The following is a 14,578-nucleotide window of genomic DNA, read 5'->3' on the forward strand; positions in this document are numbered from 1 at the left end:
TTTTTGTACAATACCTTAAATCTTTCTTAGCGTTTTGTAAACCTTTCATAAGTAAATAAAATTTTACGTTCTTTTATATAGAAAGCCATTCTCTTCTGAGAAAATATGTTACGTAAATTTACGCTACAATATTATATAATTATGTGAATATAATCAAAATGTAGATAATACTATAATACAAAGAGATTTGTTTTTTTTTTAAATAAAAATATTAAATCTTTATATAATTAAACACACAAAAATTTAGAACTTTACGTTTACTTTTCTACTTAAAAAATCAAAAATTTAATTTTTGTGTTTACAAACTTGCTTCCATATTTTAAAGTCTCTCTCAATATTCCACATAATTATTCGTCTTGTTAATTTATCACTAAATATGCTCTTTTTATTTCTATTTAAATCTTTTATTTTATTTTATGTAAATTAAGAATGAATATCAATATATTTATGAATTGCATCTTGATTTATTCCTGTGTTAGAGCGTGAAATTTTAAGAACCCGTCTTGCGAGTGGTGCCAAGATGCGAGGACGATCCTTGAATAGACGTGAAAGCGACTTCTTAAGAACGCGTCGCGGATAGAACAGAACGCAAAATAAGCGTTCCTGCTTGTAGACGTAGTCGATGTGACGTTAGTCGTCGTCGTCGAGGCCGAGGAGTTCCGGCGGAAGTCGCCTGTGTCGACAGCATATGGTGAGACAAAGCACTCGCACGGCCAACCGAAACTGGGGGCTTAGTGTGCTCAGCACAACCGCTTTCCAAAAGCTGTTTGTGACTCCCAGCCATACCACGGCAAAGTGTAAAAACGGCACCTACAGTTAAGTAAGATAAGATCAAAGAGATTAGAGAGATATTATCACATATAAGGATATTTATAAGTGAATCTTCTCTCGTAATTTATGCTCAAGAGTTATATCCCTTGACCCTTATTCATTTTTCTTGTTATTTTTTTGCTTAAACTTTTTGATTTTTAAAGGTAAAATCCTAATTATTATTTTTTTAAATTTTTTAATACTCTTCAGACGAAATAATAAATAATTCTAATTTATAGTGATTATGCATAAAAGCGCAAGAAATTCGTTTTAATGCAAATAATTGATTTCAGTTAATAAAAACTTAAATAAAAAAGAGAAATAAATTTTATTTTAAATATATTATAAAAATGTCGTGCACAGATAAATGAGAGAGAAATATTTTATATTCTATATGACTATATCCTCTCTCTTCTATAGAAGTGTCACACGAAGTATGCCCTTGCATGCGAACTTCTTACGCTTACTAGCAAGCATTCTCTATTAACCTACTTTGCTTTACAACGTACCGACCTACATTTTTAATCGTCTCATTTTCAATGCCTCTTTTCACAAAGTTCAAAGTTATTTTTAAATCATATCAATGTCAAGCGAGTGTCATTACAGTCGTCCTAATGCTAAAGTTTTTAGAAAAGTAATTGTAATAATCACAGCAGAAATATACTATCCCCAAAATAAAAGAATTTATAATATAAATTTCATTATTCTTTTTTACACTAAAATTGAAAATAATTATTGATTTTGTAATTTTCAGAAGAAATCAATCAAATGTATAATACATATAGGTCTAAATATTGTTTTCGATTTAAATTAAACTTAATATTACTACATCATATAGATGATTTGGTTCCCTAAATTGATATTGAATTTTTTACTTTAATAGTATATTATATTCACTTATAAAAATATTATTTAATACTATTAAATTTACATCAATCAATCATTTATATATTAGAAATATGTAGTTAATTATAAACGGTACGTATATGATCTTAAGATACATAATAACTTTACTTATAAATTATTATAGTAAGATTAAATTATCTTTCTAAATATTAATTCAATAAATTGCAAGAAATGTTACCTGAGGAGGTCCATTGACCACTGTATATATCCTTAACCCGGCATATGGTGCCCATGATAACCAAAAAGCTGTCACTAGGACGAAAGACATAATGTGACTTGGGTTGCTCAAATTTTCCGATAATGCAGTAGCATACTCCTTGTCGTGGATTAGAACGCCGGACTTCAATCGCCTCATCATGGAGAATATGTAGAAATAAGTATAGACGATGGTGATGACTGACGGCCCCAATACGAGGATGGACAACGTGATGGTATATGCGGCCATGTTGCCCCAATCGAGCATACAGATGAAGGCCTCGCGGTCGAAAATCGGTTTATTAAAACCGAGTAAGGGCGGGCAGCACATCATCGCCACGCTGATCCACGTGAAGACCATCCAGCATTGACATCGGGTTTTTGTCTGTACCGTCTCGTATCTCAGTGGTTTTCTGCAAAACAAATTAAAAGTCCATATTACTAAAGTCGCCTATATATTATAGAAAGAAAACTTGCAAATATCAAGTTTCAGCTATGATATTTTACCAGATAGAACTGCTACAATTAAAAGTAATAATGTAATAACAATAAAAATAATAACGATTAGAAATATCTAATATATAAAAGCACATATGTACAATATGTGGTAAAAAAATATAATAAATAATATAATAAGATCTGTATGTGAAACACATATTAATGATAGCTATGTATTGCTATTGTTAAGATATGTGGTATAATTATATTACATTTGTTGTATATAATTAATAATAATATATCTAGGTAAAATATACCTGATGGCCAGATAACGATCCACGGAGATCCACATGAAGGTATATACTGATACCGCCCAAAGTGTGACTTCCAAGTAACCGACGAGTCGGCACACGATATCTCCGTAAACCCATCTTCGAACCAACGCTGGATACACCGAAAGCGGTACCACTAACACTCCGCACAGAAGATCTGCCGAGGCGAGTGATAGCAAATAGTAGTTTATCACCTCGGAGGGACCTATAAAAATAAAATATTTTTAATATAATATATATTATATAGGCAAAAAGAGAAATTCGCTGGAATGTTGAATGCGTGCTTATTTATTATAATTAATTTTAAATAATAATTATAAATAATTATAAATAAGTAAAAAATTTGCAAAGACAAAGAATTTCAACTTACCGCGGAAGTTGAGGTAAGTGACGATAATGAGAAGATTCGAAATGATGATGGCGATGGCGACCACGAAAATAAGGCCCGCCTGCATGAGAGCCTCCAACGAGTGCTCCTCCATACCGCCACCTTTTCGAGCTGCATCCCCCCCACCCACCCTTAAATGCTTGTACCCTTCACCCTTTCCGCGATCTTTCCACCGTCAGGTACCAGACCTTTCTAGGTAGCTTACAGCTACTGTACGCTTGTTTTCTTCGTTACGTACGTTCCTAAGGCTATTCCGCACACCCTTAGATAAGAATATTTAAATCCTTAGGCAAATGTAGTCCTCGATACTGAAGTTAGATCTTCGAGGATCTTGATATATAATCGACGTAACTGGATCACTGTAACATTGAAAACATTTTATATTTTTTATTTATATGCACAATTTGTTGTGATTGTCAATCTTACGCACATTTTTATTTATTGTATATTAGGGATTAAAATAAATGCATTTTTACAGAAATAGTTTTTTAAATAAAACTCTAATACAATTTATTATACATAGTAATTATTAGCATGAGAAATTAGAGAATAATAATATATTGTTGCGACTTGCGTTAACACATGTAAAAAATTAGCATTTTTGGAATAAGGAAAAGAAATTGATCCCCTCCCCCCTCTCTCTCTTCTAATACATTTTTGTGGAAAACCAACATGGTTATAGTTTATTTAATGTTATAGTTCTGTGATAACGAATAAAATTTACACTAAAGTAATTCTGGGATTTATAACATGCGAGGATTTAAATATTAGAAATAATGAGTAAGTTGGCGATAGGGAATAAGCGTTGTAAACAGTGCGCAAGTAAACTTAGTCAAATTATAAAATTATATTAACATAGTACATGTTTCAGTTAATTTTTTAGCCTTCTTCAGCTACAACATCAACTTAATCTATCTACAATTGTTAATTATGATCGTTAATATCAACTATTTCGAATGAAGTCCACATTATTCCATGAGAGTACAAGAACTCTTGACCAGTTGAAAGACTGGTTGGTATTAAATAATACGTCCTGAAATAATACGTCCTTAAATTTAATAAAATTTAAAAGATAAAATAAAATCAAAATTAGTCTTTCACTAAATCATTTAGGGTTTTTAATCAAAAGTGCACTCACCTCATACGAAACAAACTAAATATATAAATTGCAAACAAAATAGTAAGTTATTAACATTTCGAGTGACAGAAGTTGTTGTCTACGTAGAATATCAGACTGTGAGTTAGTTCCGCAAGTCGCTATCTAAAGTCGTTATCTAAAGCCGCTATCTAAAGTCAAAAGTCATAATATCATTACAAAATGTCAAGATAAAAAACATTAAGTAGCTGCTGTCGGATCAATTACTGTAAATGGAAGATTAAAAATACGTATAAATAATATCTCAAAATATATAGGTATTTTACATATAAATATTTGTATACATATGTATATCGTGAAGATTAGATTTTTCTATACTCACGTATGCGGTGAGTATAGAAAATATATTTAATACTCTATAAAAACGTTTAGTGCAGAATCCTTAATATGTTAATTGTAATTTATAGTATTTATTCAGTAAATTGTTACGCAATAATTGCGTTGTGCTAAACTCATCAAATGTTTTTTGTGTCTTATTTTATGTCTTTTAGTGCTTTCTAGTTTCTTGTTTTTTGTATTTTTGTCGCATGAAGTCGAGAAACATCGTCATATGATTTGTCTTTTTTGAATTACCAAAGAAAAACATTGTTTTACATAAACCTACAATCACAGACCAACAATCAAAGTCGGTTCTGATACTAATTATTTTTATTATTGCTATTATTATAAAGATTATGTGATTAGTATTTCTGCTATATGTCTACTGCACAAAATAGTGTAAACTAATCTCTTCAATCTAATCTAATCTAAATTGTCAGTATTTAACGCGATGTTTCTTATTTTTTGTTGCCAGAGTTAAGGCTAATTCTACAATGTGTTGAAAGATAAGGCTAATTCTACAATGTGTTTTTTGTTTCCTATTTCTTGCTGCTTTAATTTAACTAGAATTAAATGCTCAATTGAGTTTTGATTACTAGAATAAAAATTATTAATAAATATTTAATCTTGTTATTTAAAAAACACGTTTGAAAAAAGAAATAATTTATTAATTATACAAAAAAGAAATTAACTTGTTTTTAGACAAACGCTGTTTGTATAAAAAAATAATGAAAAGTTCTAAATTAAGACTGTCACGCGTTCATTTTCAAGTTTGAGGTCAGTGTGTCAGTCCAGTTTGGTTTTAGAGTTGGTTTAGAGTGAAGAACGAGCGTGGAGAAGGGAAGTTACATAGGAAAATTGCATTCCGAAGGATAGATCGGTTGGATAACGTACAGAACGAGCGTATTGGACAAGTTTCTGGATCGTTCGTGTCGATAATATACGCCATCGTCGAAGACATTTCTTCTTTTTCATTTTCCCGCGAAAGCCACGTAATTCTTCTCTTGTGGAAACACCCGCACGATAGTTTCCTTCCCTTAATATCGACCGCCATTCATAATTTAGCTGAGTCGATCTTGAATGGAGGGGTGTATTATGTAGCATCGTACTGTCTGTTATGTTTTTCGAATTAAAATGGAACTTTCACATTTTTTATCCCGAGTTTGTCATAACACAGGACAATGTGTCACGGATTATGACACATTGTCACGTGACACCATTATATAATGACATAAAACAGAAACAATATATAATTGCATATATATAATAAAATATATAAACAATTAAGACAATTAATATTATACTTTCCTCTGCAAGAACATCGCACTTTATGTAGTTACCTATTATAAGTGCAGATACTTTTTAATATTTATAATGTAATTTGCAAAATAAACTTTTTTTTAGCCTTTAAAGATTAAATATAATTTTTTTAAATGAATATCTTTTTACTTTCTAATTATATTATGTATATACGTAAAGCTCTAAAAAGTATTATCTAAACTTGTACGTACAATATTTTAATATTGGTACTGTTACATAAATTATTTATGTAACTGTTATATATAAATATTTCATACTATAACTTTAATATTTAATATTTCGAAAATATGTATGATATAATTTATTTGTAACATTTATTTATATATCTCGCACCCCCAAGTATTTAAAAATTGTATAATTACTTGAATTATCTGCCAACAGATCAAGAATTTATTTAAATAATAAGAATTTCTTTGGCAAAATTAAATAATTGCAAAACTTTTTTTTTTAATTTTTTAAATAAAGGTTTTTAGAAATATGTATTATAATATAAGAGTATCAATCATTTTTTAGTTAATCAATTGTTTCTATAAGTGAAGAGTATCGAAAATATGATTTGTTAATCTCACAGATAAACTTAACATCAAGTTCGAATCTTTAACTGAATATTTCTCTGGTATTACATCGTGCTTTCCATTGGATTAGCTTTTCAACAGACTCGTAGCTAACAACAATTCAAAACCAACTGCAACCAGCTGCAAATCTAACCAAGGTGTGGGCGTTTGTACACGTGAAAGCGACGTAATCAACTCGAAGATCAATATATGTTGCAATTATCGTTTATAATGATTGCTTAATTATAAGCAAAACGTCATAAGCACCGACACGCAACAATCGAGGCTTTTGTTACATAAAAAGTAGCTTAATGAAGCCTTAAATATATTACGATTTGCGTATTAAAACGTTTACTAGCTGTCGCTTTACCATTTTATTGCCTTTCTCTTAAATGTGAGAAAAGGTACAAAACATTTTTAAATGAAGTTTTTCAGAAATATATAAAATTATATTGTTAATAGAAAAACACTTTAATATAAGAGTATCAATCATTTTTTAGTTAATCAATTGTTTCTATAAGTGAAGAGTATTGAAAATATGATCTGTTAATCTCACAGATAAACTTAACATCAAGACCTACAAAATTGTCAGAACGCGAAATAGTCATCAGCAGTTTAATGATATTGATTGCACAAAAACATGTCGGAGAAAACAATTTTGTTTTTATGACAATTTCAGATAATAGTTTAAAACAGTACATATGCTAAGAATACAGTTGATATCTATTCAATAAAATGAGCAATAAATTTCAGTATATATTTTTTATTTTATATAAATTATTTTTAAAATACTTTTAAATAGAATTTTGGGACCTTTGTAATATTTCTTTTTAAGTTTTTACGAAGCATCTTACTATAATTATAATTTATGCAGTCTTTGTAGATGTAGATATAGATGTGAGATTATATACATATATAGATACATATACACAATAATGTAAAATATTCTGCAAAGGAGCAATAGTTATTATGAAATGCTTGCGAAAATGATACGTTTATTAAAATGATTATATAGAAAAATTAGAAAAAACTAGAATAATCTAGAATCTTTTTTCTTAAAAAATTACAATTTTTTATTACATTTAAAAAAAAAGAATAACTTATGTTTTTAGAATTGTATGTGTTATATCCTTTTTCTGTTTTTGACTACATATATTCACGTTTTATTAATTTTATTATTTAATTAATTTTCTATTTTTGACGATAAAATTCACGTTTTATTAATTTCTTTTTATTACAAATATTTATTACTATTTGTTAGTGTGTGATTCTAAATACTAAAAATAATTTTTAATAATACTAAAATTAATTATTATAAATAAGAATATAATAACAAATTTAATATTTATAACACAAATATAGTTTTTATTATATTTTTATTTTTGTTTTGCACATATTTGATGAACAAATTTCCATTGATAAACTGCGAAGTCACTTTAATGCTAAGAAATAGAAGTAAGACTTAAAAAATTCTAAAATCAACAAATTTATTAGTATAGCCTCTAAATATTATAAAATAATAATTTTATTTTTTATTTATTACTACAAAACACTTTATGAAATCCAAAAACTTTTTACTTAATAATACAGAATAACGAAAGCTGAAGTACATCGACCAAAACACATCAATCAATACGTCAATCAACATGTTACGGATTTATTTATATTAGATTTTAAATTATTATATAATATCACTAATAACACCACTTCTTGAATTTTAATATACAAAATTACTCATTTCATAATTAATATGTATTTTCTTAACAACAATAAAAAAAAACCAATAATATTGAATTCATTTATAATTGAGAGAAAAGTAAAAGTATTTATAACTATAAATTTTAGGAAAGCAAAGAAAAGTTTAAAAACAATTTATCAGATAATTTTAGATAAAATTTGTTTAAACAGAAATTTGATTTTAACTATATTTACCAAGCTTCTAAATATTGTATAACAATAAAAATAAAAAATTTGTAATAAAACGATGGCCTTTCTTAACCTTTTTGCTATGGAAAAATCGACTTCACAGATTGATTAAACGATCAAAGCAGTTAAAAGGGCACTCGGTCATTTCAGAACACAGAATCTATGGCGAAACTGTTATATATATACATATATATATATAATATATATATATATACACACACACACTTATATCTACCTACATTATTTCTTGCGTGGTATGATTGAAGATAAATTCACATATGTAATATTTGCTGTTTAAGACAGAAAATTGCAAGAGAAATGTTAAATAACGATTTAAACTTTTTTCGCGTCATTTTCTTTCATAAAGCAACATTAATATTATCTTTATAAGATATATGACTAAAAGAATCGTTCAACCTCTAGTGCAACTAAATAAAAAATAAAACTATTATATGATAAACTAATAGTAATTATACCTGTATAATAATTTTTTATTGTTGATAATTTAATTTTTATGTTATGTATAAATTAATAATTACACTATGTTATATTCTGATTAAGAAATAAATAACTATTTCACCTGTAAAAATTTAAGAAAATTACAATTACTATATTAATCATAATAACAAAACAATATAAAAGTTATTATTTAATTTATTAATATCAGAACTGCAAATCTCGATTTATATTATCAAAGTTACTCAAATTCTATTATGTCAATAATCGTACTTTATCTTTGTATCTACACATCATTATTCGATATAATCTACAAGATTTTATCGTAGATACTAATTGTTGTATATGTATAATTTTATCTATTAATTTTATCTATTAATTTTATCTATTAATTTCTTTATCGAAACATCATGACATTTTAAATATTCAAGCTGGAAAAGATTTTAACAGTTTTACTTTTTTTCAGGATTTAAACTTTACGCGTACAAAAAATGATGTAATATAATATAAAATCTAATAAACAGAGAGTAAAGAAATAAAAATCGATCAAAATCCTTGTCTTATCGAGTTAGAATCAGTCAATTTAAAAATTCTGAAAAATATTCTTTAAAGCATCCAACAATAGCTTACTAAAAGTTTAAATCTTGTTCGTGATAAACAAAGAATATCTGTTACAGTTAATTTTCAATCAAATCTTTAATTTAATTTTTAGTTTAATTCTCTAATTTAATTAAATTTCCAATACATAGCCAAGAGATTACGAAGGATGGAAGGGTTGAGTCAAACACGGCCTCGCGGGTTCGAACCACCGCTACTATTTTTATCTATTCTCATATCCGACGGCAATCAACGGCATGGTCTCATTGCGGCTGACAAAAAAGAAAACATAGAGTAACGCTTTTCCCGGCGGGGCTCTTCAATTATCGTCGGAGCGAGAGAACGCTCTCATATCAGAATGCACAGTGATGAACAACCGAAGCCATCTCCGAGTAGCTACTCCCTTTTGTTTAGTTAACCGAATATTTGCTCAACCATGCGCATGTGTCGTGATAAGAGGTGATCCACGAGCAGCAGCACGCGCGAGTCAATGCACATCGTAGATTTTCAGGGCAATCAGCCGCGTGCTTGGTTTGCGATATAAAATTTTAATGGTCTTCTGTTTGTATATTTATTATTAGTAACTTTTTACAGCAAGTTGTAATAACTAAGAAAAGAGGATAAAAAATTTTGTATATTTTTTTATTTTACAACAGTTGACTCCAAATATTATAGATTTGTTTTATTTAATTAGTTTTTTCCAATTAAAAAATATTATTACATTTGGATTAACACAAATACCACTTTACAATAAATTATTATGATTTAAAAAAATAAAATTGCAGTAAATAGATAAATAAAAATGGAGTAACTTTTTTTCCAATGTTTTCTATTTTATCTTTCTTAAATACAAATAATCCTTAATTAATATAAAATTATTATATTCAGTTATGTAACGTTAATTAACATAATTAATATAAAATTATTATATTCAGTTATGTAACGTTATTAATATTATTATTATATATCAAATTTAATATTAGCTAATACGATAAATCAGAATTATTAGTGAAAACACCAAAAACAGAAATATGATACTTACACGGCAAAAGTTAGGAATCATGGAACAATAGAGAAAGACATATGAGAGTTAACACAAAAGAAAAGTTCAACTAAAAAATATCAAAAACTATGAGAGTTTTATGCATCCCAAGATGATTATCTTTATGAAACGTTAACAGAACAATTCTAATCGACTGCGTATATTATTGCGCAAGGTTTCTCTTGACTGAAAGCACGAAGGATTCGATTGCTGGAAGGCATATAGAGACCAAATTTAAATTTTCCCCATTTTTCTGCTTTTCCGATTTGCAGTTTCCAAATCATCGATTGGAAGCTATCGTGTGGCGATTAGAGAATTTATATAAAAAATAATAGACTGCAACAATTCCCACAAATAATATCTCGATATCCTGATATAATTGAGCAAAGCTAAGATAACATGATGGTCCAGAGCAGTGTCCCGAATGTCTGTATACTACATCTATGCTATTCATTGCTATCATTGATCATATTCGACCGACGCCACACGTACCTCCTCAGTCGCATCCTGATTGTGTGCACCAGTAGCTCTTGCCGGTGCCTCTCTCACAGTCTCCTACACTCCCGTCCACCCTCTCGCGCCACTTTTCTCTGCAAACCCGGCCAAATCGACAGCGACAATCAAGACGCTGATAATACGTTCTCTACGCCTATCGTCGTCTTCGTCGTTGTGATTTTTCCATATGACGGCGTCTTAACGTCTTACATATTTTCCTCCCTCTGTTAAGAGATGCACTCGAGACGTATTCGTGAAAGCACACTGCCGTGAACACGCGCTTATATTCGTACTTTCGCTCGACCCCGACCGGGACTTCTACCACTACTGATAGAGAAATCCGTTTCTCTCCCTCGGCCCGGGCGTCGAAGCGTCGATACGACGACGACGACGCTTGCGCGCCGCCCCCAATCCACCCTTTCCCACCCGGGCATTTTCGTGGCGCATTCGAGGCTGCGACCCTGCCGTCGCAATGCACGAACACCGTCATCATAGGCCACAGCGAATCCGCTCGCACTCTCGCTGCTGCAAGATCATGACGATTTCAGGGTTGTCAAATGCGCTGAACGGAAAAAGTTGCTGATCATTGGATTGATATTCTCTGTTCTCGACCAAATGTCTTATAACGTCTTTTTTATCGATTCTCGGTTCCGTGACTCGATTCTCGCCACCTTGACACTCCGTTCCACTGCATGTTAAAGATTTATAAAGTTTATCAGATTTCTGAAATTAAATTATAATACAAAACGTCTCAGACTTATACTAGTATATTTTTCTACGGATGAATTGTCTTAAAGAATCTTAATTGTTATTACTAGAATTGAAAGCTTGAACATAATTATGTAATATCCTAATTTTATCAAATGATTCGTTTTATGGTACCATGTAATCAAAGTAATGTAATGTCAATACAAAATATCGAAATAGGTTTCCATGTCTATTTCAAGTAGAATGGTATAGAAATTGACAGGGAATCGATAAGTTACAGTTGGTTAACTTAGACGATCGCCGATCGGTGAGACTCACTATAATTAAAATCTCTTTCTGTACTTGTAGTTGAAATATTTAATATTTATCAGGATTGTAGTATTTAGACCGCTAAAGTAATTAAATTTCACTTTATTTTATTCCATGATCAAAAATATATATAGTAAAATTATTTTTTTATTAATTTTGAATATTACATTGAATTGTAAGTTTTATATTAGTATTTAATAGTAGAGTAAAATGCTATGACTACATATACATGTTCATCCGCAAGAAATATAGGTCACTGTATCGACACAGTGACCTATATTTTTTGTTAGTATACATATATTATAACCATGTTACTATATAATTATAATTAAAAAATTTAATTAAATTAATCAGTTCAAGCAAAGAAATTGTGTTTTTTAATCTTTATTAATTCGCAAAATTAATAAAAATTAAATACTAAGCAACAAAACGTTTTAAATAAATTCTATATACAATTATTTAATAAGATTATTTTTAATAAGACCTTTAACATTATTTACTATAAAATTACGGTTTTATTTGCAAATAAAAAAAGTGCTGATAATCTTATTTGAATATTTGTTTATTCAAGACAAATTAGTCCGTTCTATCGGCTATCATTAAACATGTGATGAAGTCTCCTCGTAATTTATTCGTCCTCTTGATTAAGCTAGAAAATCGCCATTCTCATGACTACGTACATTGTTAATTATCAAATAGAAATTTAAATTAGGTTTTCAGACATTTCATTAGAATTTTATTTGATGTCACAATAGTTATTTAAAAATAAAGCTGGAAAATCTCATGTTAATGTCGTTATTTTTGTGGAATTTAAATTAATTAATTTACTAATGATACACAATTTGAATTGTTAATTTGTCCAAATATAAATTTTTTTTGATGAAGTAAAAATAGTTCACTATTCATACGTATCTCTGTTATTGATTAACTCGTTACACTGATAATAACAAGATTTTCAAACATATAACAACATTTTATTTTCATGTATATTATAGAGACCATCAAGGGAACCGTCAAAGCCATCCCTCACCGATTTGGTGGGATTTGGATATGTATAGAACATCAAAAAGTATTAGATCTATTTATATTTTTTTTTGTCAGCGTATCTCTCAAGATTCAAGGGTTGAAATATTGCTTCAAAAAAATAGATTTTATTGTTTTCAGCAAATATCTCCGAAATTATATATGATATGAAATAAATGTATTATACAAGTTTCATGGCGTTTCGCTCTATAATTCTATATAATATTCTTTATTCATTAATTTTGCATGATTTAAACATTTTATATAAACAAAAAGAAAATAGAACACTAAATACCAAATTTATTCATGTATAATAATGCTATGTTTTTATACGATAAAATTTTTGAAAAAATTAGATAATATAGAAAACAAGTTATAGATGCCGCGCTGTAGATAAAGAGAGTTGCTCTTAATAATTAATATAATTTATATTTACAAATATCTTGTTGAATGTCTCGAATAACATGTAATAAGTTCGGCCCCGATGTCAGTAGCCTAGCTACTGAATGATTAAATTTGGCATAGTTACGTACCATTTTGCTCGACGATGCACACGTTCCATACGTTTGCTCATTCTGAAACCGCGGGCATTGTGCCGCTTAAATTGGCACATCTCTGATACGAAAGTTCTGCAGCATTTCATTGTTACTTAGGTTGTGCCAACGAGCGCTTTTCCGCGATACACCGGTTCGCGCGACAGCTTAGGGAAAGACGTTTTTAGACGTCCATCATTCTAATTAGACGAAAGCCACTTTTTCTTCACAAAAAAATTAGATTTAAGTTAAGTGACAGTTTAAAGAAAGAGAAGTATTATTAAATAAATGTTGAATTTTGTTTATACTTTTATTAATATTTAAATTGTATTATGCTAAATACGCAAATGCATGAATAATAATTCGTTTAAAATTTATAAAATTTTAATTAAGGCTAGAAATTTCAAACTGTTATTTTCTTGAAATGTTAACAAAAATATTTTTGGATTGATTAAAACATCCATGAAAGAAAGCATCTGGAAAAGCTAGGGCGCTCCACATAAACGCATTAAGCGTCCTAAACGCAGCCAGCTTTTATTGATCTGTGCTTGGTCGATAAAGAGATGAACGCAGCTAGAAATCCAAAACGCTAAGTGGCCTAATGACCTCTTTCCAAGATCTTGCATTTTGTTTCTAAATTATGTCAAAGACAAAAAAATAAAAAGACATAAAAAGAAAAACAAATAAAACTTTTTCTTATTAAGATTTCTATAAAAAAGAAAAATTTTTGTTGAAATAAAACTACAATTATTTGACTTCAGGCAAAACACACATTTACGTCATATAATTTCTGCATTACATTATGCAATAACAAAAACAGCAAATAGTCAAATCAAATATATTTTGGAATTACTTACAAATTCTGCGAAATACGTGCAAAGCGATTTTGCCAAAATTATTCTATTATAAAAAACACGAAAAATTGTCATAATGCGTAATTAACTATATATAAATTCTTTGTACAAATGATATTAAAAAGGAGAATTTTTTGTAAAAGGAATTTATGTTAAGAAGAATATATATCATATATTTGAAAAATTGTTTCTTTTTTAAAGTGAAATTATATGTTGAC

The 14,578-nt window shown here is 28.9% G+C and overlaps 1 protein-coding gene across 1 annotated transcript; it reads right to left on the reverse strand.

Moving 5' to 3' along the window:
* Positions 1-315: 315 nt before the first annotated feature.
* Positions 316-3,163, reverse strand: DopEcR (G-protein coupled receptor DopEcR). Its single transcript, XM_018550305.1, has 4 exons — positions 3,052-3,163; positions 2,667-2,886; positions 1,895-2,324; positions 316-810 (listed from the first exon to the last, which is right to left on the reverse strand). The coding sequence occupies exons 1-4, from the start codon at positions 3,161-3,163 to the stop codon at positions 631-633; spliced, it is 942 nt and encodes a 313-aa protein (XP_018405807.1). The 3' UTR covers positions 316-630.
* Between the last annotated feature and the right edge of the window lie 11,415 nt (positions 3,164-14,578).

This window comes from Cyphomyrmex costatus, unplaced genomic scaffold (genome assembly GCF_001594065.2).
Source record: "Cyphomyrmex costatus isolate MS0001 unplaced genomic scaffold, Ccosl1.0 scaffold123, whole genome shotgun sequence".
NCBI lineage: Eukaryota > Metazoa > Arthropoda > Insecta > Hymenoptera > Formicidae > Cyphomyrmex > Cyphomyrmex costatus.

Bases quoted from the DNA above. Each gene is read 5' to 3' on its own strand.
- DopEcR (XM_018550305.1), bottom strand. From the start codon at position 3,163: ATGGAGGAGCACTCGTTGGAGGCTCTCATGCAGGCGGGCCTTATTTTC. The intron at 2,325-2,666 runs GTATATTTTACC...TTTGTTTTGCAG, and splicing joins GATCGTTATCTGGCCATCAG to AAAACCACTGAGATACGAGA. The intron at 811-1,894 runs GTAACATTTCTT...ACTTAACTGTAG, and splicing joins TGGTCAATGGACCTCCTCAG to GTGCCGTTTTTACACTTTGC.